The sequence below is a fragment of the Saimiri boliviensis genome, chromosome 3 (assembly GCF_048565385.1).
Source record: "Saimiri boliviensis isolate mSaiBol1 chromosome 3, mSaiBol1.pri, whole genome shotgun sequence".
NCBI lineage: Eukaryota > Metazoa > Chordata > Mammalia > Primates > Cebidae > Saimiri > Saimiri boliviensis.
Window position 1 is genome coordinate 165,912,328 of NC_133451.1, and position 27,018 is coordinate 165,939,345.

The window sequence follows — 27,018 nt, forward strand, 5'->3', positions numbered from 1 at the left end:
TGGAGAACGGTGGGTATAAAGTGTGTAAAAGGAAAGCCCAGATTTGCTAAAAAGCAAATGCAATATCTGAGGCTCACCATCCGGAAGAGGGAACGCAGCCTAGAAGCAGACAGGTAGCAAGCCGCTTGCAAAGTGACAGAACCTGAGACTAAAAGGCAGGAGAGCTCCCAGGAGTGGTGGGTTTTGTAAATTATGGACTTCCAAACTTCGCAGTACTAGCCAAACCCCTTTATGATGTGACAAAGAGGGGAGACAAGGAGCCCTTTGAATGGGGATCCCAGCAGCGTCAGGCCTATCAGGAACTGAAAATGAAACTAAAGTCAGCTCCAGCTTTGGGGCTGCCTGATTTAACGAAGCCCTTCACATTATATGTGGCAGAAAGAGAAAAAGTGTCAGTTGGGGTCCTAGTTCAAACAGTAGGACCTTGGCTCAGGCCTGTAGTTTTCCTCCAGCTGGATGGAGTGTCCAAAGGATGGCCCCCATGCTTAAAGGCCCTGGCAGCAACTGCTCTGCTAGCACAAGAAGCAGATAAGCTAACTCTGGGACAGAATTTAATTATCAAGGCATCTCAGGCAGTAGTGACTTTAATGAATACCAGAGGGCACCACTGGTTATCAAATGTTAGGCTGACCAAATACCAGGGCCTGCTATGTGAAAATCCCTGCATCACCACTGAAGTCGGCAACACCTTAAACCCCGCCACTTTGCTCCCAATGTCAGAGGGTCCAGTTGAACACAACTGTGTTGAAGTCCTGGACACAGTCTATTTCAGCAGGCCTGATCTTTGGGATCAGCCATGGATAGTAGTAGACTGGGAGTTGTATGTGGATGGAGCAGCTTTGTCAATCCACTAGGAGAAAGATATGCAGGCTACACCGCGGTAACTCTGGATGCTGTAATCAAGGCCGAATCCCTGCCTCAGGCACCTTGGCTCAGAAGGCTGAACTCACTCGAGCCTTAGAGCTGAGTAAAGATAAGGTTGTAAACATTTACACTGCCTCTCGATATGCCTTCCTGACTCTCCAAGTACATGGAGCACTATACAAAGAGAGAGGCCTATTAACTTTAGGGGGGAAAGAAATAAAGTATCACCATGAAATTTTGCAGCTGCTAGAAGCAGTCTGGAAGCGCCAGAGGATGGCGGTCATGCATTGCTGAGGACATCAGCAGGCCTACACCTCCGTGGCCATGGGAAATTCCCGAGCTGATTCAGCAACTTGTAAGGCAGCATCTGCTCCCTACTGAACAGCAGTTACAGCCCTGCTGATACCCCAGATCCCTGCTCTAATACCTATTTACTCTAAGGAGGAAAGAGACTTTCTCCAGACAGAAGGGGGCAACTGATTAAAGAAGGATTGATTCAACTGCCAGATGGAAGAATAGCAGTACCACAGCTGCCGGGGGCAGCAGTTGTACAAAGTGCACATGAGACCACTCATTTAGGTCAAGAGTCGCTTGAACAGATGTTGGGCCAGTACTTTTACAACTCACACTTAGCAGCCTTGACCAAAACTGTGGCACAGTAATGCATTACATGTTGGCAGCACAATGCGAGGCAGGGTCCAACTATTCCCCCTGGAATTCAATCTTATGGAGAAGCTCTGTTTGAAGATCTCCAAGTAGACTATTGAATGCCCAAATGTGGGGGACATAAATATTTGTTGGTCCTGGTGTGCACATACTGTGGGTGGGTAGAGGCCTTCCCGACTAGAACTGAAAAAGCCCATGAAGTAACCCACGTGCTGCTTCGAGATCTTACCCCTAGGTTTGGACTGCCACTGCACATCAGATCAGACAACGGAACAGCATTTGGGGCAGATTTAGTCCAGAAAACAGCAACGGCCTTGGGTATCACCTGGAAACTGCACGCTGCCTACCGACCTCAGAGTTCCGGAAGAGTGGAAAAAAATGAACCCAACTATCAAAAACAGCTTAGGAAGTATGTCAGGAAACAAGATTAGAGTGGGTGCAGGAATTTCCCTTGGGGTTATTCAAAATTAGAGGCACCCCCTTTAGGAAAAAAAGGATATTCCCCTATAAAGTCTTATCCCATAGGCCCCTCCCCCACTCTGGGCACTCTAGGAACTCCTCGGGTGTGGGGAGAGATTGAGTCAGGATGCTAGTTACCAGCTCTAAGGAGAATCGCTTAGGATACTTCAACCTAAGTAAATAACAAATGTCCGGTAAGCCTTTTTCTCCCCAGTTCACCCTTTCTCACAAGGTAATCACGTGTGGATAAAGGACGGGAGTACAGCCCCTCTAAAGCCACAATGGAAAGGACCTCAGACCTGACCCTGACCAATCCCACAGCTGTGAAGGTGGAGGGACTCCCAGCCTGAATCCACCACAGCCGTGTAAAAAACCAGCAACAGCTGAGACTTAGACCAAGACAAGGACTGCAGAATCACCTTAAAAAGAACCACAAGGCTTGCTCCAGCCACATCCCAGAAACTGGCCAGTCCACGCAGAGCCAAAGCATGAGGAAATTCATCGTGGCATTTGTTCTTAATATTTGGACTTGTACAGTAGGAACATTAACTAATTTTGAAGATTGCCCTCAGTCTGTACACCAGGTAGGATGTTAAAGTTACTGCCATTCTTTTGGCCTTCAGTTCTTATAAATGTACGGGAACACAGAAGCGAAGCTGTTCATATAACGGTACTCAATATAAGGTGTGTAATCCTTGAGATGGACAGGTAGCTGTGTCATAGGCATCATGAAGTCCTCTTTCTTCCTATTATCTGTTAAGACAGGTGAGCTGTTAAGGTATTCAGTCTACTCCAATAGGGAGAAAATAAATCTAAAAATAGAAGATTGGACAAATAATAAGTGGCCACCAGAGAATATTGAGTATTATATGGCTCATGGGGATACCAGACAGCTATTTACATGCTCAACTGGATCATCTGGTTGCAGGCTGTTTTGGAAATACTCACTAATGAAATGGGCAAAGCTCTGTCCCTCTTGGCCCGACAAGAAACTCAAACGAGAAATGTGATTTATCAGAACCGGCTGACCCTAGATTCTTTACTAGCAGCCGAAGGGGGAGTCTGTGGAAAATTCAATCTAACCAACTGCTGTCTGAACATAGATGACCAGGGGCAAGCAGAAGATATTGCGTGAGACATGACCAAACTGGCACACATGCCTGTACAGGTGTGGCATGGATTTAACCCTGTATCCTTATTTGGAGGTTGGTTCTCATCCTTGGGAGGATTCAAAACCCTCATCTTAAGTGTTATAATAATAACAGGTTTGCTGCTCCCTTGGCTACTTCCCCTGTTCCTTCAGATGATTAGGCGTTTCATCACTACTGTAGTTAGCCAAAAAATGACATCACAAGTATATTATGTGAAACATTATCAGTTGTTTTTTTCAGAAAATCTGGAATCAGCTTCAGCTTCAAAGCTTTTTTTTTTTTTTTTTTTTTCTTCGCTAAAGGAAATGCATCAAAGAGGAGGTGGGGTTAGTTTTGTGACGCTTCAAGGAGGAGTTGTGGTTGGATTTGTGAATGCTCCCTTAACTGCTTCTAAGGTCCAGAGTCTAAAGAGAGAACTTAAACCATTATTAGATGACCCTGATGGGGTAGCAGAACTGATTGATCAGTTTTTAGGTCCCCAGTTATATACTTAGACCGAGTTAATGTCCATTCTAAGTATTCTCTTTCAAGGGAAGAAACTTTCTCTTTTTGAGAGAGAGAAAGAGAGAGTGAGCGAAAGAGAGAGAGAGAGACAGAGGGTCAAAGAGAGAAAGACAGAGAGGCAGAGAGAGTGACAAGGAGGCACAGAGAGGAGAGAGAAAACAGATTAGGAAGAAGACAAAGAAAAGAAAGTTATAGATATTAAGAATGCACCTTTAGTAAGGAAAGTTATAAAACAAAGAAAGTTAAGATTGTGATAGTTGTGAAAAATGTTATAAAAAGGAATTTATGCAAGAAATGTATAATTTTTGTTTTGAAAGTTTAAGGGTTTTGAAATTTGGTGTATAAACATATTAGCTAAAGTTAAAGCAGTATCATCCAGTTTTTCTGTAAATTGGACATTAAAAGCACAACAGGTTTTTCTTAAAGCACTAACCTGCTCTTTAACAAAGATTATAAAAGGTCTCCTAGCACAGGCACTAGCACCAGCTTGGAGACCACCTTAACTCGTGCTACTAGCCACCCAGACTGCTGTTTGTACAGCAGAAAAGAGATGGACATATCACACCCGAGTCAAGAAAGCACCATCGCCATTAGAATCATGGGCTATTGTTCTGGGATCAGACTCTGCCAAGTTAAAGCTAAGAACAGCTTAGTCTATCTTTTCTGTTTTTCTTTTCCTCCCTGTAAACTACTCACCCACCATCTTGTTATTAATGTGATTAGATGTGGCTCACCTCAAGTTGTTGCTTTGATATCTGTTTAGTTATGCTTTGTGGAGATTTGCATAATCAAGGACAGCTTGCTGTTTTGGAAGAATATCTCTGTACCTCTTAGGTTTCCTCTCCTTACAAAGACCTTGTTAAAGGGTGGTTACATCATTTTGAAACTAGACCTTTATTTACTTATAAATTTATTTTTTGTAGAGATGGAGTCTCACTACATTGCTCAGGCTAGTCTTGAACTCCTGGGTTGAAGAGATCCTGCCTCCGCCTATCATAGTGCTATGATTACAGGCATGAATCACCATGCCTGGCCTTAAATTCTGGTGTGAGGATTGCTTGAGTCCAGGAGTTAGAGACTAGCCTGACAAAATGGTGAGACCCCACCTCTACGAAAAATTTTAATATGTACAAAATTAGCTGGTGTGGTGGTGTGCAACTGTAGTCCCAGCTACTCAGGAGGCTGAGGTGGGAGACTCATTTAAGCTCGGGAGTTTATGGCTGCGGTGGGCTATGATCAAGCCACCGTGCTCCAGCCTGGATGACAGAGAGACACCTTGTCTCTACAAAACCAAACCAAACCAAACCAAACCAAACCAAACCAAACCAAACCTTAATTTTATCTTTATTATTTAGAAAATTATGTCTCTCCCTGAGACAATTTAATCTGGTGATCCTAAACAATGTCTCTATTTGAATTACTTGTAGATTTTTATGCTGTCATGTGTGGGGAAAGAAAACTAATTTTTAACCCAGTAAATACATGTTTTGGTAAGATGCGTGCAAAGAAAACTGTTAAAAAATATAAGAACTGGAGGATAATTCTCCTAATCCTCTATCTAAAATGCCACACAGGATTTTAAATAATAGTAGGTATCTATAAGGACATACTAAATTGAGAAAAATACTTTCACAGCATTTCTTCTTGTTTTTGATTGAATAATTAAAAAGATAGCTCTATCCTGGAATGATTAAATATGTTTACATCCCTCTAGGTTACTCATAAACAACCCCTTAATCCTTCCTTTCCTATACTTTCCCTTATCTGCATGGCTTTTTACAATGTCTCTGATAGTATCTCACTGACAGCTGAATCAATGCCAATTCTAAGCCTCTGAGGAATGCAGAGCACACTTCAGGCTTTGCTCTTGCACAAAACCCAAATGAGCACTCAAGTGGTGGCTCTGGCCCAAGAACTGGACTGTTACAGCTGCTGCCTACCAACATAGGGTGTTCTGAGAGACAGCAAAGACATTTCGTTTCTGAGAATGGTGATCTGAGAACTTTAGATATAAACTTGGGAGGAAAAGATGAAACCTTAAAAAATTTCACTAGGAAGTTGCACATCTAGACCAGCAGCGTCCAGTAAAACTTTCTGCTGTGATATGTCTGTGTTCTCCAATATGGCAGCCACCAAAGGCATGTGGCTGTTGAGTACTTAAAATGTGGCAAGGGTGAATGATAAACTGACTTTAATGTTGCCTAATTTTAGTTTAAATTTAAATAGCCACATGTAGCTCATGGTTACTGTATTGGATAGTTCAGATTAAAAAAAAAAAAAAGATTTCCTCAGATTAGGAAGATATAATAAGTACCTCTAAGAATACTAGTAATCCAAGGAATAGTAGCTTTATTTGTAATTGGTAGGAATCACTCTTGTCCCTCAAAAACAGAATCTCTATGTTCTACTTAGTCTAAAGTCATATGGAACACTAAAGTTTTAAGATAAACTGCTTCCACAGGTCTTTGTCAATCCTTAAAACAATATGTCCACTTCACCAAAGGAATTGCTCCTTCTAGCTATCAATATGACCAATGTTATCCTATACAACTTACAATTGTTATTGCAACATCTGAAAACTCTTCTCCTTCATTAAGTCGTACATATGGTATAGGAGCTGACATTTCAGCAAAAGATTCCTAAAGAAATTTTTGAAATGCACTTTACTGCTCCTTCAACCTTTTTATTATCACTCCTCCTAGACACAATGACAAAACCAGTCTCAATGGTAGAAGTAGAGGACCTAAGGCAAACCATAGCCTTGAAACAGGATATAAGGATGCAAATGCCTGGGTAGAATGGATGAAATATTCTGTTTGTACCTTAAATAAATGCAACTGTTAAGCTTGTGTGCACAGTAGGCCAGAGGCCCAGGTTGTCCCCTTTCCACTTGAATGTCCCCAGATCAAGCTGTCATGGAAGGCATAGTAGCTCTTTCTCAGGATTCCAATGCCTGGAATAATGAATTGTTCCAAGTTCTTTTGCTGCTATTTCCTGAGGTTCAAAACCCTGCGGGCCAGTCACCAAGGGTTATACAGCCTCCATCTCCCAAGGTGAGGTTCGCCTTGTGTCTCTCATGACAGCGGGAGAACTTAGTGTTTCTTGGAAACTTAACAGGAAGCAGTGAAGTCAGGCACTTCTGAGAATTGGCTCATTAATCCACCCTACTCATCGCCAAGTGGAAGTATGGTGGTATCCTGGAGGACCTTTACTGGACACTCTGCCAAATAATTGGAGCGGCACTTGTGCTCTAGTCCAGTTGGCTATCTCTTTTACCCTGGCATTTCATCAACCAGAGAAAGAGAAATTACGACATGGGCAAATATGAGAAACTCCTTATAGGTCTTTTGATTCTCATGTGTACTTAGATGCAATTGGAGCTCCTTGAGGAGTACCAGATAAATTTAAAGCCCAAGATCAGAGAGCTGCAAGATTTAAGTAAATGTTCTGGTAGGTAACAATTAATTTAGAAAAATATACATTAGATAAACTACATTTATTATAACCAACAGGAGTCTGTTAACGATACTAAAGATACTGTCAAAGGAATAGCTGAACAATTAGGATCCACTAGCCAACTGGCCTAAGAGAAACAGAATAGCCCTAGATATGATATTAGTGGAGAAAACTGGTGTTCGTGTTATAATTGAAACCCAGTGTTGTACCTTTATTCCAAACAACACTGCTCCCAATGGGAGCATAACAAAAGCCTTCCAAGGACCTACTGCTTTATCAAATGAGCTAACTAAAAATACTGGCATCAATAACCCTATTTCAAATTGGCTCAAAAGGTGGTTCGGTCAATGGAAAGAAACCATAACCTCAATTCTTACCTCTCTAGGAACTGTGATAAGCATACTCCTCATTAGATGTGTCATACCATGCATCGGAGGACTTGTGCAGAGGCTAGCAGACATAACCCTTACTAAAATATTCCCAACCCCTCCTCCACCCTAGTGAGATAGATTACTTCCTTTAGAAGAGCAAACAGAACTGAGTCAAGACATGTTAAATATGCCTGAAGAGGAATTATGAAAAGAAGGGAGGAATTATGGTAAATTAGAATAAATAAAAGCTTCCTCTTCAAAGCCTTCCTCTTAGTTCATTACGAATAAGTAATAGCTTCTTCAAGGTTAATTTACTTTAAAGCTTTTGCTAATAATCTTAAAGTAGCTGTTAGTCATAATAAAGAAATAAGTGCATCCCAGGTTACTATTATTTTTTTGAGATGGAGTCTCCCTCTGTTGCCCAGGCTGAAGTGCAATGGCGCAATCTTGGCTTACTGCAATGTCCACCTCCCAGGTTCAAGCGATTCTCCTGCCTCAACCTACTGAGGAGCTGAGATTACAGATATGTACCACCACACCTGGCTAATTTTTGTTATTTTTCGTAGGGACGGGGTTTCGCCATCTTCTTAGTTCTTAAACTTTAACCTAGATATTTACCCTGACATGCCTGGACAAGCCCAGGCAAGTCTTAGGTCAAAGCTTATTCCCCTTCCTTATTTGAAAATGTTAACGCTTTTCTAAGCATTCCTCAAGTTACTTCCTCTTTACCTTTGTTCTCCTCTGCCTTTACTTCTTTAGAAAATTTCCAAGTTTTGGTCGGGCACGGTGGCTCACACCTATAATCCCAGCACTTTGGGAGGCTGAGGCGGGTAGATCATGAGGTCAAGAGATCGAGACCATCCTGGCCAACATGATGAAGCCACGCCTCTGGTAAAAAAAAAAACAAAAACACACACACACACACACACACAAAATTAGCTGGGCATGGTGACGTGTTCCTATAGTCCCAGCTACTCAGGAGGCTGAGGCAGGCTAATTGCTTGCACCCAGGAGGTGGAGACTGCAGTAAGCTGAGATCGTGCCACTGCACTCCAGCCTGGCGCCTGGCGACAAAGCCTCTGTTTCAAGAAAATTTCCAAGTTTTTAGCCAATCAGCTCAAACATAGAATATGAAGTCCTGCTCCAGCCAGTAAAAACTGGACACAGCAGTAGGACAATTGCATCAGGTTATGAAAGTTATAAATGTCCCTATCTCCCTTGTTCAGATGTGCTCTCATGGCAAGACTGCAGGGGAGTTGCACCCTTCTTGCAGGAAGTAAAACTAGCCTTGCTGAAAAAAAAAAAGTATATATATATATATATGTATATATAATACACACACACACACACACACACACACACATAATAATAATGTTTGCTCTCTTTTTTCTGACAGATATGACTCCTTCTTTCTCACAATTGTCAGCTGTTTTCCTGAAGTAATAGCAATCTATATTATTTGCCATCCTTGGCTTAGAAATCTATTCTCTTATTCACTAAAAATGTCCATAGAAGCTGAAAGGAAAGACAAGAGCCTCTTCCCATATTAAGAGATCACGGCTGTAGGACTTTCATGGCTGTCTCTTCATCAGTTCTTAGGCCATAATTAGGCCAGACACTGTATCTAACTATTGGTGAATTTTGTATTTTGAATGGGCCTATTTTCCCTGGTCTGGCCCTTTTATTTCATGCAAGCACACAAATGTGCAAGGCCTTTTTCTCTGTCTCAGAAAAACAATGGATGCCGAATAGGAATAGAACTTTTTAAATATTAACCTGCAGGCCTGGAAAATGAAAAATAAAGGTTCCTTTTCTTTTTTCTCTTCCAAATACTCAAGTCTGAAGTGTGCCCACTAGGTAGTAAATGTAAAAATTAAAAATAATTGCCTAGCTTTCAGGAGATTCATAATCCAACAAGCAAAGTACATAATAACCGTTAGGCCTTCAAGTCCAGGTCTGGCCATATTAGCCTTGGTGACCCGCATGTACACCTCTGGATGGTCCCCAGGAGCCAGAAAGTCTGAAGTAACCACAAGCAACCAGGTAGCCACAGAAATTAGTAAAACACCTTGTTCCTGCCTCAACTAATTGCTCTGTAATCTGCACCCACTGTTCCTGTTCAGCCTTGCAAAAATCCCACCACCGCCCCCTCCCCCCGACATTGGGTTTCTTAAGACCTTCACCCCTGTAACTATGTAATCTACTGCACCCTCCCTTCTGACTGCAACTAATACCCCCAACCCTTATGATCATGTCTGTCTGTAATAAATGACCCCTACCCTTGTGATCATGCATCCTGTGATGCCCTTCCCCTCCCCAAGATAGATTACCACCTTTAGCTAACCATTTGCCCCAACCTATGTAACCTTAGTTCATTCTCTACCCCACCTCTTTGTCTAACTCCTTTCTCAGACTTGGCCCGCTTGCACCCAAGCATAAAATAAATGGCCTTGTTGCCCATACCAAGTCTGTCTGGTGGTCTCTTCATGTGAGTGACATGTGTGACAATGTGAAATGTGACTGTTTTAATAAAGTAATATTAGTTACTATTTAGTAAGCATCTATGGTGTACTAGGCACTGATGTTAAGAATTTTACATTTATGAATTCATTTAATCCTCATAATAAACCTACAAGATAATAACTGTAATGAGTATTTTATAGAGGAGTAAAAAATGTACACAGAGAAGTAACTGGTCCTAGGTCACACAATTAGTAACTTCAATTGAAATTGCAGCTTTCTTGGGCTTGAGTGACAAATAATGGCCATTAAAACAAAATAAACAAATTATTTGAAATGAATGTACCAAATGACCTCCAAGTACCAGAAAGCCACTGGTTTTCATTCATGACAAACCCACCAAAGCAAAGAATTCATACATCTAAACAAGATGTATGAAACTGATAAAGATCTCCTTATAGAAAAAATAAAACCCTTTTCTTCAGTCTTTCCTCTCCATTCTTTATTTCTTTCATTTTTAGCATATAGAAAAAAATTCTTTTTTGTAGAAGTGTGAAAAGTTTGGTTGATAAAATGTTAGTGTGCATTTTCATACCTATGCTTATTTGAATTACGTTGTTACAGTTTTTAATTGGGCTACTCTTCTAAAGAAGAACATCTCAAAAAACTTTCCTACCATAATGTACTTTTGAAACATACGCCTGTTCAGGTAAGACAGTAGGTTCTGCAGGGAAAGGAGGAGGACCTGTAAACAAAGCAGAAACATAAGGAAACATGAAACTTTAACATTCCAAAGAGCTGCTATTTCTCCTTTATTCTGTAATAAAACAGCGATCCAAAAAATTATTTTTTTTCTGTATTTTTGCCACCTGAAGGCCATCAAATACTCATTAGGTCGGTCCTGACAAATGTCTTTCCTATTTTAAAATCATCAATGCAAATAAATTTCTGTGTTTCCTAATGGTATACTACTATATTGCTTGCTTTGTCAGATGCAACATTCCAAAAAGCTACTAAAATGAAGTCCTATTTTAGATACATACAAACAACTTTCTGTTTATAATACTGTGAAAAACATTTTAAATGTATGTTCTATTAAAAATTAATGAGTAAAATATATTTTATTAATAACACTATTTTACCAGGCCATTTTTCTAAAGGAATGCTACATGAACAGTTTTCAATGCTTTCAGTCCTACTCTTTGCAACTGTTTTTCAATTTGGTCCCCAAAGTTAGTGAGTACAGAAAAAAATTTTAAGACCACTAAACCTGAGGGACAAAAACAAATCAGGAAAACTTAAACAGGCTCCAGAAACTAAGGTACCAATTAAAGTAGTCAGTTTATAATCTCTTAAGATTCATTTATAATGACAAAGAAAGCAAACAAAACTGCTTCTCTGGACTTAATTTTAAGGAAGACAGAAATGAACAAAGAGTGACAATGTCACCTTAGAGCTCATATCAGTAAGAGAAAAATACTAACTGTGGTTTAGATATATACACTCTGGACTTTTTATTTTTTTTTTGTCTGATAAGAAATTCCAGTTTTATTTAATGCACTGCATCCCCCATATACAATAAAGTAACATTATTTATAAAGTATAAATATTTAATTTTTTCAAAAACTTTCAAGTTTTATTTTACAGGAGGTACATGTGTAGATTTGTTACATGGGAATATTATGTGACGCTGAGGTTTGGAGTATGGATTCCATCACCCTGATAATCAGCATATTATCCAATAGGTAGGTTTTCTTTTACCCCCACCTCCCTCCCTCCACCCTTTAGTAATCCACAGTCTCTATTGTTCCAATATTTATGGCTATGTATACTTATTGCACAGCTCCTACTATTAATAACAAGTGAGAACTTAAGGTATTTGATTTTCCATCCCTGCGTTCATTTGACTCCAGCTCCATCCATGTTGCTGCAAAGGACATTATTTCATTTTTTTAGTGGCTGCCTAGTAGTCCACGGTTGTATACCACACCTTCTTTATCCAGTCTACCACTGATGGGCACCTGGGTTGATCTGATGTCTTCACTGTTGTGAATAGTGAAGAGACGAACATAAGTGTGCATGTGTCTTTTTGGATTTTTTTGTTGTTGTTGTACTTTAGGATCTGGGGTACATGTGCAGATAATGCAGGATTGTTGCATAGGTACACACATGGCAATGTGGTTTGCTGCCTCCGTCCCCCCGTCAGTTACATCTGGCATTTCTCCCCATGGTAACCCTTCCTAACTTCCCTACCCATCCCATCCCTCCCTTGCCCCCCTACCAACGCATGTGTCTTTTTGATAGAATAATTTATTTTCTTTTGGTTATAAACTCTGCAATAGGGTTGCTCACACTATGGACTTCAGATAACCAGAACTTTAAAAACTCAGAGAAAGATAGATTTAATTCCATGGAATGAAAATTAAAGAAACTAAATTCTGTTTATTAGACCCAAACAATTTCAATAAACAAAGAAAGTAAAACTGCATAAGATGTTTTGCATTTTAAAGCACTAAGCACAAGGCCAGGCATGGTGGCTTATGCTTGTAATCCCAGCACTTTGGGAGGCTGAGATGGGCAGATCACTTGAGGTCAGGAGTTCTAGACCAGTCTGGGCAAAATGGCAAAAACCCATCTTTATTAAAACCATAAAGATCAGCTGGGCATGGTGGCATGCACCTGTAATTTCAGCTACTCAGGAGGCTGAGGCATGAGAATCACTTGAATCTGGAAGACAGAGGTTGCAGTGAGCTGAGATTGTGCCACTGCCCTCCAATCTGGATGACAGAGTGAGAGACTATCTTAAAAAAAAAAAAATAAATAAATCCCAAGACTTGTCCCCACAGTCCAACACATTGGCTGTGGCAGTCTGTGGCCAAAGTGCTTCTTTAGGCCTAAACCTGAGCCATCTTTCCTCATTGGGCTGGGCTTTCCTGCAGGATCTCCAATAACTCCAGCTAGAGGCTCAGGGACATAATTTGGATCTCCCTGGGCCTGAGCCCCTAGGAGGAGTGGTGGCTGCAGTCTCTGCGGACCAGCAGACTTAGCCTCTTCTCCTGGTAGTTCTGAGGAATCTGGATGGCCCAGTGGAGTGGATTTTCCCCCTAGTAAAGTGCAACCTCTTTACTAAGAGACAAAGTGCTTTGTTAAACGGGCCTTGCTCCTCGTGCCACCCAACTGGGTAACTCTCCAACAGGGGTTGACAGGCACCTTATACAGAGGTGATCCTACAAGCATCAGGTTGATGCCTCTTGAGGTCAGGGGCCCCAGAAGGAGAAGCAGACACCCATCTTTGCTGTTTTCCAGCCTCCCTGAGTGACACCTTCAGGCATGGGAGAGAATCAGATGAATAGGGCCTGAAGTGAATCTCCAGCAAACTGCAGCAGCCCTATGGAACAGGGACCTGACTATTGAAAGAAAAACAAACAAGCAGAAACCAACAACAACAGCATCAACGACAACAACAAAGGTCCCCATCCAAGGGTCAACAGGCTCAAAAACTGAAACTAGACAAACTCACAAAGATGAGAAAGAATCAATGAAAAAACGCTGAAAATCCAAAATCCCAGAGTGCCTCTTCTCCTCCAAATGACTGCAATGTCTCTCCATCAAGGGCACAGAACTGAACAGAGGCTCAGACAGACAAACTGACAGAAGTGGGCTTCACAAGACAGGTAATAAAAAACTATGCTAAGCTAAAGGAGCATGTTCTAAAATGCAAAGAAACTAAGAACCTTGATAAAAGATTAGAGGAATTGCTAACTAGAATAACCAGTTTAAAGAGGAACATAAACTACTGGATGGAGCTGAAAAACACAGCACGAGAACTTTGTGAAACATATACAAGTATCAACAGCCGAATCGACCAAGCAGAAAAAAAGGATATCAGAATTTGAAGACCACCTTACTAAATAAGATATGCAGACAAGAATAGAAAGAAAGAAAAGGAATGAACAAAGAATCCAAGAAATATGGGACTTCATAAAAAGACTAAACCTATGATTGACTGGAGTACCAGAAAAAGACAGGGAGAATGGAAACAAGCTGAAAAACCTACTTCAGGGTGTTATCCAGGAGAATTTCCACAACCTAGCAAGAGAGGCCAACAACAAATTCAGGAAATACAGAGAACACCATTAAAATACTCCACAAGAAGATGATAACCCCAGGACACATAATTATCAGATTCTCCAAGGTTGAAATGCTGTTAAGGGCAGCTGTTAAGGGCAGCCAGAGAGAAAGGCCAGGTCACCTATAAGGGAAGCTCATCAGACTAACAGCAGACCTCTGAGCAGAAACTCTACAAGCCAGAAGAGATTGGGGGCCAGTATTCAATATTCTTAAAGAAAAAAATTATCAACTCGTAATTTCATATCCAGCCAAGCTAAGCTTCATAAGCAAAGGAGAAATAAAATCCTTTCAAGATAAGCAAATGCTGAGGGATTTTATTATCACCAGACCTACCTTGTAAGAGCTCCTGAAAGCAGCACTAAATATGGAAAGGAAAAACCAGTACCAGCCACTGCAAATACACAGCAAAATATAAAGACCAATGACACTAAGAAGAAACTGCATCAACCAGTATGAAAAATAACCAAATAGCTTCACGATGACAGAATCAAATTCATGCATAACAACACTAACCTTAAATGTAAATAGGCTAAATGCACCAATTAAAAGATACAGACTGGCGAACTGGGTAAGGAGTCAAGACCCATTGGTGTGCTGTATTCAGGAGACTCATATTAAGTGCAAAGACACCCAGGCTTAAAATAAAGGGATGGAGGAAAATCTAGCAAGCAAATAGAAAGCAAAAAAGGCAGAGGTTGCAATCCTAGTCTCTGACAAAACAGACTTTAAACCAACAAAGATCAAAAAAGAAGAGGGGCATTACATAATGGTAAAGGGAATAATTCAACAAGAAGAGTTAACTACTCTAAACATGCATCCAATACAGGAGCACCCAGATTCATAAAACAGGTTCTTAGAAACCTACGAAGAGACTTGAACTCCCACACAATTATAGTGGGAGATTTAACACTACACCGTCAGCGTTAGACAGATCAACGAGACAGAAAATTAACAAGGATATTCAGGATTTGAACTCAGCTCTTGATCAACTAGACCTAGCAGACATCTATAGAACTCTCTACCCCAAATCAATAGAATATATATTCTTTTAAGTGCCACATGGCACTTAATTCTAAAATCATCCACATAACTGGAAGTCAAACACTCCTCAGCAAATGCAAAAGAACTGAAATCCCAACAGTCTCTCAAAACACAGTGCAATCAAGTTAGAACCCAGGATTAAGAAACTCACTCAAAACCACACAATTTAACGAAAACTGAACAACCTGCTCCGGAATGACTCCTGAGTAAATAATCAACTTAAGGCAGAAATCAAGAACCTCTCTGAAACCAACAAAAACAAAGAGAAAATGTATCTCTGGGACACAGCTAAAGCAGTGTTAAGAGGGAAATTTTTAGCGCTAAATGCCCATATCAAAAAGCTAGAAAGATCTGAAATTGATACTCAAACATCAGTTAAAAGACCTTGAGTGGCAAGAACAAACTAATCCGAAAGCAAGCAGAAGACAAGAAACAACTAAGATCAGAGCAGAACTGAAGGAGATAGAGACATGAAAAACCCTCCAAAACAATCAATAAATCCAGGACCTGGTTTAAAATTAACAAAATAGATAGACCACTAGCTAGACTAATAAAGAAGAAGAGAGACAATCAAATAGAATAAAAAATGATAAAAGGGATATCACCACTGCCCTCACAGAAATACAAACTGCCATCAGAGACTACTATAAACACCTCTACACAAATAAAATAAAAAATCTGGAAGAAATGGATAAATTCCTGGATGCATATATCCTACCAAGGCTAAACCAGGAAGAAGCTGAATCCCTGAACAGACCAATAGCAAGCTCTGAAATTGAGGCAGTAGTAGCCTACCCCTCCTCCCCAACCCCCCCACCAAAAAAAAAAAAAAAAAAAAAAAAAAAAAAAGGCCATGACCAAACGAATCACAGCTGAATTCTACCAGAAATACAAAGAGGAGCTGGTACCATTCCTTCTGAAACTATTGAAAACAATTGAAAAGGAGGGACTCCTCCCTAACTCATTTTATGAAGCCAGCATCATTCTGATACCAAAATCAGGAAGAGACACAACAAAAAAGAAAACTTCAGGCCAATATCCCTGATGAACATCAATGCAAAAATCCTCAATAAAATACTGGCAAACCAAATCCAGCAGTACATCAAAAAACTTAATCAAGTCGGCTTCATCCCTGGGATGCAAGGCTGGTTCAACATACACAAATCAATAAATGTAATCTATCACGTAAACAGTACCAAAAACAGAAACCACATGACTATCTTAACAGATGCAGAAAAGGCCTTAGATAAAATTCATCATTCCTTCATGTTAAAAACTCTCAATAAACTAGGTATTGATAGAACATATCACAAAATAATAAGAGCTATTTATGACAAACCAAAGCCAATATCATATTGAATGAGCAAAAGCTGGAAGCGTTCCCTTTGAAAACCGGCACAAGACAAGGATGCCCTCTCTCACCATTCCTACTCAACATAGTATTGGAAGTTCTGGCCAGGGCAATCAGGCAAGAGAAAGAAATAAAGGATATTCGAATAGAAAGAGATGAAGTCAAGTTGTCTCAGTTTGCAGATGACATTATTTTGCATTTAGAAAACTCCACCATTTCAGCCCCAAAACTTCCTGAACTTATAAGCAACTTCAGCAAATTAGCAGGATACAAAATCAATGTGGAAAAATCACAAGCTGTCCTTTACATCAATAGTTGGCAAGCAGAGAGCCAAATCATGAATGAACTCCCATTTACAATTGCTACAAAGAGAATAAAACACCTAGGAATACAGCTAATAAGGAATGTGAAGGGCCTCTTCAAGAATAACTACAAACTACTGCTCAAGGAAATAAGAGAGGGCATAAACAAATGGAAACACATTCCAAGCTCATGGATAGGAAAAATCAATGTCGTGAAAATGGCCATGCTGCTGAAAGTAATTTATAGATTCAGTGTTATTCCCACGAAACGACCACTCACATTCTTCACAGAATTATAAAAAACTATTTCAAATGTCATATGGAATCAAAGAAGACCCCATATAGCCAAGACAATCCTAAGCAAAAATAACAAATTTCGAGGCATCACACTACCTGGCTTCAAACCATACAAGGCTACAGTAACCAAAACATCATGGCACTGGTACCAAAACAGACATATAGATCAGTGGAGTAGAACAGATACCTCAGAAATATCTCCACACATCTACAACCATCTGATCTTTGAAAAACTGGACAAAAACAAGCAAAGGGGAAAAGATCACCTATTGAGTAAATGGTGCTGGGAAAACTGGCTAGCCATATGCAGAAAACTGAAACTGGACCCCTTCCTTACACCTTATACAAAAATTAACTCAGAGTGGATTAAAGACTTAAGTGTAAAACTCCAAACCAGGTGTCCCCAAACTTTTTACACAGGGGGCCAGTTCACTGTCCCTCAGACCGTTGGAGGGCTGCCACATACTGTGCTCCTCTCACTGACCACCAATGAAAGACGTTCCCCTTCCTGAAGTGCGGCGGGGGGCCGGATAATGGCCTCAGGGGGCCACATGCGGCCCGCGGGCCGTAGTTTGGGGACACCTGCTCCAAACCATAAAAACCTTAGAAGAAAACCTAGGCAATACCATTTAGGACTTAAGTATGGGCAAAGACTTCAAGACAAAAATGCCAAAAGCAATTGCAACAAAAGCCAAAATTGACAAATGTGATACAATTAAACTGAAGAGCTTCTGCACAGCAAAAGTAACTATGATCAGAATCAACAGGCAACCTACAAAATGGGAGACAATTTTTGCAATCTACCCATCTGACAAAAGCTTAATACCCAAAATTTACAAGGAACTTAAACATATTTAAAAGAAAAAACCAAACAACCCCATCAAAGAGGAGGCAATGGATATGAAAAAAAAACACTTCTCAAAAGAAGACATTTTTGTGGCCAACAAACATATGAAAAAAAGCTCAAGATCACTGATCATCAGAGAAATGCAAATGAAAACCACAATGAGATACCACCATCTCATGCCAGTCAGAATGGCAATCATTAAAAAGTCAGGAAACAATAGATGCTGGAGAGGCTGTGGAGAAATAGGAATGCTTTTAAACTGTTGGTGGGAATGTAAATTAGTTCAATCGCTGTGGAAGACAGCATGGCAATTCTTCAAGGACCTAGAACCAGAAATACCAATGGGATTGCTGGGTATATACCCAAAGAAATACAAATCATTCTACTATAAAGACAAATGCACATGTATGTTTACTGCAGCACTATTTACAGTAGCAAAGACATGGAACCAACCCAAATGGCCATCAATGATAGACTGGATAAAGAAAATGTGGTACATATAAACTATGGAATACTATGCAGCCATAAAAAGGAATGAGATCATGTCCTTTGCAGGGACATGGATGAAGATGGAAGCCATCATCCTCAGCAAACTAACACAGAAACAGAAAACCAAATATTGCATGTTCTCACTGTTAAGTGGTAGTTGAACACTGAGAACACAAGGACACAGAAAGGGGAACAACACACATCTGGGTCTTTTAGGGGGTGGGAGTTGGGGGAGGGAACAGAGGACAGGTCAATAAGTGTAGCAAACCACCACGGCACATGTATACCTATGTAACAAACCTGCATGTTCTGCACATGTACTTTTTTTTTTTTTTAAGAAGAAAAAAAACTGTACCAGGCCAGGTGCAGTGGCTCATGCCTGTAATTCCAGCACTTTGGGAGGCTGAGGCAGGCAGATCATTTGAGGTCAGAAGTTCAAGACCAACCCGACCAACATGGTGAAACGCCATCTCTACTAAAAATACAAAAACTAGCAGGGTATGGTGGCAAGCACCTGTAATTCCAGCTACTAGGGAGGCTAAGGCATGAGAATCACTTGAACCTGGGAGGCAGAGGTTGCAGTGAGCGGAGATGGCACCACTGCACTCAGGCCTGGGCGACAGAGTGAGACTCTGTCTTAAACAAAAGAAAACAAAACAAAAACTACATTAAAAAATGCACAAAATGTTAAAGATACACATGAAAATAATTTTTGAACAGTGATGACTTCAAAGTTTTGGAAAAAACTAAAGTTTTAAAAGTTCTTTGTGAATAAGAAAACTAGAAAAATTAAAGGTTAATATAGCAAATCAAAGAAATGAATACTCAACTCTTCCATATCCTTTCATACGAAAAATAAGTAAACTCAGCTATCTAGAGTAGACAAATTAAAGAAGAAACTATAGCCCACTAAGGGAAAAAGATGACCTTATTATTTTTCCAGGCTCTAGCCCATGAGATAATATATCATCAAAGAAGTTTTAGTTGTAATTAAGGCACTATCGGCACTTTTTGGAGAAAACAATAATGAATACAAAAATGTCAACAGCAGAGATGGGTAAATGCTACCTTAATTTTCAAAGTAGTGACAGTAGACATGGGTAAATGCTACCTTAGTTTTTACAAAGGAGGGAAAAAAAATAAATTTTTAGAAACTAAAGATTGCAGACCACTTGGCAAAACATTTGCTAGCCCTACATAAACATTTTGAAAGCTATTAGGGAAAAAGTATTTATCATGAGAAACGAATCACCAATGTATTTTTCTGATAATTCAACTGGATACTCAGGAAATTCTACAGGTATGTTTTAAGTTGAGTTCAACAAAGTATTTAAAATACTTTGTAATTTGATTGTAGGCACCGATTAAGGACTTTGCAGGCATTATTTATCTAATCCCAATGACAAACATAGAAGGTAGTAACTATCACTGTCCCCCCTCTACAAATGAAGGCAAACAGGCTTAGAGGGCAAACAAATTGCCAGCATAGAGTCAATATTTCAACCTGAGAAATCTAATTCTGGAGTTTATATACTAAACTTATTTGCTATGGTACCTTAGATTATTTTCTGAAGTAATTCTAGCATTTGCTGAATTTAACACAAACTCACAAACACTGCATTTAAAACCTCTAAGTATTAAATGGACAGTATTACATTCATAGTAAGAATCCAACAAATTACAAAGAAAACTGTATTTTAGAACTCAAATCCATTAACAATCTTAAAAGTTACCAAACAGCTTAGCAACAGGATTACACCTTTCAGTGCTGAAATATACAAGAGCATTTTAACTATTACTAAATACATCAGCAACTGAAGGAAATTATTCAAATCCTGCAACTTCTTTCTTGTAGTTGCCAGGTAACTCTCATTAACATAAATCTTTCAGGTGATTCCTTTTGAAAAATGATACCTTTTATAAATACTTTGTAATCAAGAGTATTTACCTGAAGTTTCTAAAACTTGTGGTTCAGGTTCATCCAATTGTAGAAGCTCATCAAGAGCTAATTTTGCTGCATTGGATCTAGACTCCTTTTTATTTTGTCCCAGTCCAGTCTTGTATTGAATACCATCCACCACAGCACAAAAGGCAAAATATGGTCCCATAACATTACCTTGAAAAAGAATTCAGAAGGAATGCTACAATAATTCTTAGTATATTCTTGCAAACAATGTCTGTACACAGAAAACATTCCAGTACAAAAATTCTCAAAAATGCCTCAGAAATAGCAACTTTACAAGTCTTTTTGTAGAACCAATAGGGGTTAAAACTAAAGCTGAATGGGGCCCTGAACTAATTGTGAGTATTCAAGCAGCTAGGCCAGCTCCAGATTCAGCGGGAGCAACAGGGCCAGTAGTAGAGTATGGATCTCATGTGGAGTAGCAGTGAGTGTCTAGTATAATGCCTGGCAATGGAAAACACTCCAATACTATCAAAAGACCAGTGGGAAATAAAATGTGGAGAGTTCAGGTAATACGTCACATCTTTAAAACTTCAATATAAACTGGGCGCCACGGCTCAGGCCTGTAATTCCAGCACTTTGGGAGGCCGAGGTGTGTGGATTACGAGGTCAAGAGATCGAGACCATCCTGGCCAACATGGTGAAACCCTGTCTCTACTAAAGATATAAAAATTAGCTGGGTGTGGTGGCATTAGCCGGCAGTCCCAGCTACTTGGGAGGCTGAGGCAGGAGAATCGCCTGAATCCAGGAGGCAGAGGTTACAGTGAGCTGATATCATGCCACTGCACTCCAGCCTGGCAACAGAGCAACACTCGGTCTTAAAAACAAGCAAGTAAACAAAACAACAACAAAACAACAAACTCCAATACAAATGTCTTTAAAACTTTACTACAAAGAAAGCTGAATTTCTCCCACCCCTTGGATTGCCCTAATATGCTTTTAAACTCCAGAATATAAGAGATCCCTTTGAAGAAACCCTGTGTACCCATCAGGGCATTATGATAAGCAACCCAACACATTACAGCTTGTGGAGGTTGGGGAGTGGGAGGGGAGGTAGGAAGTTAGGAAGGGAGGTGGGGAGGGAAAGAGGGAGAGAGAGGGAACCAAAACATAATGATAAACTAAAGAATTAAACTGAATGTCCAGTCATCATAATTTCTTTTACCTAGCTTTCATCTTTGGATGAAAAATGAAATGGAATTGTCTTGTCTCCTGTATTTACAAGTCAAAGTTCTTCTGTTTGAAGTTTTGCTTGTTAGTATTTAGACTTTACGAGGCCTTTAGGAAAGTGACTCCCGACTCTTTGGTTACAGATGGCTATATACAATGCTGCTGCACATAAATCCCACTATCTTATTTCCTCCCATACTCACAATTATATTACCTAACTCTTTAATATGTACATCAAGGTTTTACAAGCAACTTCTGACTGCTTCTGGGTCAATTACTTTCCCCATAACATCTCAGACTTCAGTTTCCCAAGTTCCTTCCTTCATGATCACCTGGGTTCCAATCCAGGTTTACTAAATCAGAGAGCATTTTGTAAAATTAACAAGTGGCCCAGATGGTTCTTATGTATAAGATATTACACATCTTGGCTAGGTGCACTGGCTCACACCCGTAATCCCATCACTTTGGGAGGCTGAGGCTGGAGGATTCCTTGACGCCAGGAGTTTGAGGTCAGCCTAAGCAATATAGTGAGACAATATGGCAAGATTCCTTCTTTACAGAACATTCTGAAAATTAGTCAGGCATGTGGATGCCTGTAGCCATCCTAGCTATTTGGGAGGCTGAGGTGGGAGGATCACCACTGCACTCCAGCCTGGAAAACAGAGTGAGAGCCTCTATATAAATAATAAAAAAGATATTTCACCTAATATTTGTTAGTAAGTCTTCTGTGTCAGAAAGTGGAGCCTTTAAGCTTTAGCCTGTTTATAACTAAAGTTCTCAAACTTTAGTATAAATCTAAATCACATGTAGAGCTAGTGATACGCAGTCTTATTACCAAACACTGAATTGGATTATTGAGCTATACTTTGAGCATAAAATACACACTATTAACAACCAACGGGTCATGTTTTTTAGCAGCTTTTGCTCAGAGCAGTGAAGATTTGTCCTGATCATTGATTTTTTCTTAGCTTACATTTTCCAAGGGAAATCCGAGATTACTGGAGGAAAGCTAACTAGTTATACAGACATTAAGCACACCTTTATGTTACCACCACCATTTATTTTAAGACACTATTTGTGTCACCTGTTAAGTTTACTGGTATTCCATGCAAAACAACAGACTGAAACTTGATGTCGCTGTGACTATCCTTATTAAAATCTTGACATTTAAAAATTCTTTAGCAAAGATGTTAGCTTTGAGTTTCATACTGACAAGTTAGCACCAGGAAAATTAAAGAAAAAACCTAACTACGCATGTGTGTGTACAAAGACACACATGCACATACATACGAAGTTTTTAAAATTTACACTTACCTGTTGTCACAGTTTCCTTAAGGTCAAGCTGAACTCGCTGCATTTGTGCAAACTGGTGCAAGGCTGACACAGGATTTATCTCTCCACGTTTGTATTTCATTATAAATTCCTTCGGTATTTTTTTTGGAGGAAGGACAGGATTTGAAATAGATGAAAGATTCTTGGAAAGCAACGGTTCTGGAAAATTACCTAAAAACAAATGTTGTACTTGTCATTTTGGTTAAAAAAAAGAGCAAAAGCACTAAATCCTCCCCAAAATGTAAGGTTGCACCAGATACACTTCATTACGTTTTTCATAACTTTCTACAAACAATTTTGGCACACATGACAAGCGCCGTATGTTACTGTATCTATCTTTTGTAGTACTATTTTGCAAAAACGTAATGTCAACATGCCATTATTAAGTGATACCAAAGGATCATGGAATTTTAGTGACGTCAGGGTCTTCAAAAACCAAGCTATTTTTACAGATGATGTCACTAAGGCCTAGAATACAGACAGACACAGATGTGGGACTAGAACGTAGTTTCTGGCTCCCATCCACTATTTTTCTCACTGGATTCAATCGAATTTTAAAGTATATTTGCCCCTGCTTTATACTTTACACTAAGTGTTATGTGGAATACAGACCAGTGTAAGTCCAGTGTCTTCCCTTACGCCTCATCTCAGAAAGGAAAGCCACCCTTGAGTCAAGGTGGTGACGGATGGTTAAATGAGCGGTACAGGAAAAGAGCTCTACAAGCTTCCTCCAAGTGCTGAGTCAGATGCCACCTGGAGTGGGTTTGTAGAGCTTGTAGAGCTCTTTCCCTGTGCTGCTCGTTTCTGGGATAGCCAGTAAGTTCTATCAAGTCTCTGGTTTAAAGATTCCCTGGCTTAGACACTTACACAGGATTTATCTCTCCACGAATCGTAAGCCTTGCTAATAATATCTTCCTGAGTCCCGAGTAGTTTTAAGGTCTTTTACATGGACCTTTCTCTGTTCTTTCTTTCCCTCTTTGTAGGAGAGGTAAACCCAGGATCGTAAAGAACTGACTCACTGTCACAAATCAAAAAAGTCGCACCTGTCACTTGTGTAACCTTGGATGCCATCTTGGACAGGCTGTAACTTTCTGAGAAACATCCTGTGGGTGTAGTTACGGTCTGGGTCGCTGGTTGAACTGGCAGGTTCTTTTTCAGCATCTGGGCAAAACTGGGGGCCTGCGAACTCTGAAACCAATTGTTGTTGCTAGCCATTTTCTCACCTAGAAGTCACGATAAAATTAACAGAAAACAAAACACTACGTAAACAAAAAACATTTACTGCAAACCCCGCCCCTCCCCGTATTTCCATAAACGGCCTTGGCACACATTCAGATGATTGCAGCCAAATCCCTCTTGAACTGATTTCATGACTGCTTTTGAGTTTTCATAGACACAGATCTCCGCTCATGAATCCCTTCCCTAAACCTCTGCTACGAAGAGGAAAAGAAGGAACAGAGAGACGTCCGTGTAAAAGACCTTAAAAATACCCGGGAGTCAGGAAGATATTATTAGCAAAGTCAGGAAAAAAAGAGAAAAAAGGAAAAAAAAAAAAAAAAAAAGCTCGTCGGTGGCCTCCTAAGTCCTGGCCCAACCCCCACCCACCGAAGTTTTCCTTCCTGCCCTCTCTGAGGGTAGAAGGGCAGCTCAGGCCGGGGACTCGCAGGCAGCCGCCACCCCTGCTGCCGCCGCCGTTGCTCCCACCTCCCGGCTTCAACTTCTCGCTTCAGGACGCTCTGCGCGAGAGCCACAGGATCAGAGCCGCATTTTTCAAAGCAGGCCTCGCGACGCCCCTGCAGGACCCGGGCCTGCGCCCCGCGCCGTGCTTCGTCCAATCACTAACCGTCTGGGAGGGCGGTGCGCCTGCGCCTGCGCCTGCGCCGGCGTCGTGCCGCCGCGCTCCGCGTCTTGCGTCAAAAGAGACGCCGAAGGTCGCACGCGTTCGAGGCGCAGGTGATGTCGACTCTGTTCTCGGAACACAAGGACCGGGTTCATCTGGCCGCTTTCCCCCTCTGGAGAAGCCAGGTAAAATCGCCCAGTTCGGCCTCTTCTCTACTGTTCTGTGTCCCCTGCACCCCTCAGGGATGATTGTTTCTACTGCAGTTGTCTGTGCCTGGGGCCTCCTTCCACAGAGGGCTTCAAGGCTGCTCAAGGGGTACCTGCGTGAGGGTGGTTTCGAGAAAACCCATCACTTCATCGCCAATCGCGATCTGAGAAGGCGCCCATGGGGAAGGCTTGGCCTCCACGGTGGCCTTCCTGTTTACGGGAAAACCTCACATGTCGTGAAGCTTGGCCAGTGAGCGAACAGTCATGAAAATAGGTGTGGTCTTTCAGAGCAAATGGCTCTGCTATCCAGATGAGAAATTCAGCGTGGACGTTTCAATTCTTTGCTCTCCTAAAGGTTGAAGGAGGCCCTAATTGAGGTATTAGGTGATAGATTGCAGAAAATAAGAATACTAAGTCACCCAACAAATTTCTGCATGTAAACAAAAAGTAATCCAAAGCATTGAGTGACTTCGTTACAACAAAATTTCAGTGTCCATCTACCTTTTTATAGGGACAAGTGTTCTCAATAATTAAGTCAGACGTAAATCTCTTAAAAGAAAAAAAAAAAAAAGCCAGGCATGGTAGTGGGCACCGGTAGTCCCAGATACTGGAGAGGCTGAGGCAGGAGGGCCATTTGAGCCCAGGAGTTCAAGTACAGCCTGGGCAATATAGTGAGACTACCATCTCTTTTTTTTTTTTTTTTTTTTTTTTGAGACAGAGTCTTACTCTGTCACCACACTGGAGTGCAGTGGCACAATCTCGGCTCACTGCAACCTCCGCTTCCTGGGTTCAAATGATTCTTCCACCTCGGCATCCGGAGTGTCTGGGACCACAGGCGCGTGCCACCACGCCTGGCTATTTTTTTTGTATTTTTAGTAGAGACGGGATTTCACCGTGTTGGCCAGGATGGTCTCGATCTCTTGACCTCGTGATCCGCCTGCCTCGGTCTCCAAAAGTGCTGGGATTACAGGCGTCATCTGTTTAAAAAAAAAAAAAAGTAAAGGAAAGAAACAAATAGTAATATGCATCCAGAAATACATGGGCTGATAGGAAGAAAACGTCCTATCCCCCTCGTTAAGCAATGCATTTTAAATGAAAGTATTTTTTTTAGTGGCTATTAAAATGTCTGTTGATTATGTTGTGTTGATCAAGTGCCCATTAATAATCTCAATGATAATTTAGAATTTTTTGAATTAACATTTAGAGACTTCTGGTTACACGAAATTAAAAGTTCAAATGTCATTAAGTAAAAGGATGATAATACAACTTCTAAGTACATTAGGCTCAAATTTGGGGGGTACATGGAATGGAAATAAAAGCTCATTGAGTGAAAGGAATGAAGTACAAATTTCTCTACTGCATATACAAATGTAATATATAAATTATGCTTTATTTTGAAGTAATTTTAGATTTCCGAAAGAATTACAAAGATGGTACAGTCTTTCCATTCCTTCCATCCGCTTTCCCCTAATGCTATCTTACATTAACTGTCAAGACAAAGAAATCAGGCTTTCAGAGAATTAAGGTTAGTTTTATTCAGAGTCTTACTGAGGATTGCAGTCTTTCAAAGAATTAAAGTTAGTTTTATTCAGAGTCTTACTGAGGATTGCAGGAGAGTCTTTCAGAGAGTTTCTGTTACACTGCACCAAGGCAGTGTTCAGCACATAGCTTATATATCAGGTGATGTGGATGTTCTGCATGTGCTCAGAAGTTACAATAGAGCAAAATCTCATCAAAGTTTGGGTGGGAGAGGAGTACATTGGTTATGGGTTACAGAGGCATAATAATTATTACTGTCAGACATTATCTCATGTATAGGAAAAGACAAAAGCTAGGATTATTGAACTTCTTTTCTAAAAATGCAGTGATTCAGGTAAGAGACATAGGAACCTGTCCTTATCATCTTCAGGACATTCTTCCGGCTGCACTCAGTCACAGTCAGGGAGTTGTGAAGTTATGCTCACAAGTAGTGAGTAAGCATGGCTTCTTCACAGCAAGGGTGGACTCTGGCTGCCAGAGGCAGATGTTTGCTACTTTGTCTCACATAACTGTGGCACATTCATGAAAACTAATACGTTAAGCTTATACTTACTAATTGTACAACACACTTTATTTGGA

At 40.5% G+C, this 27,018-nt stretch overlaps 1 protein-coding gene across 3 annotated transcripts in view; it reads right to left on the reverse strand.

The window, feature by feature from the left end:
* The window catches only part of ADAD1 (adenosine deaminase domain containing 1), a 73,150-nt gene extending 48,524 nt beyond the window's left edge, over nt 1-24,626 (reverse strand). Inside the window, exons 1-5 of one of the 3 annotated variants that reach the window (XM_003936234.3) lie at nt 24,559-24,626; nt 23,898-24,077; nt 22,837-23,025; nt 20,338-20,505; nt 10,608-10,676 (exon numbers count right to left, since the gene is read on the reverse strand). In XM_003936234.3, the coding sequence (XP_003936283.1) occupies nt 10,608-10,676; nt 20,338-20,505; nt 22,837-23,025; nt 23,898-24,069 (598 nt within the window). In that variant the 5' untranslated portion in view covers nt 24,070-24,077; nt 24,559-24,626. Of the gene's footprint in view, nt 1-10,607; nt 10,677-20,337; nt 20,506-22,836; nt 23,026-23,897; nt 24,078-24,459 lie in introns of those variants that run through there. The other 2 variants (XM_003936235.4, XM_010346724.3) reach the window with 2 other exon arrangements.
* Nucleotides 24,627-27,018: the final 2,392 nt, after the last annotated feature.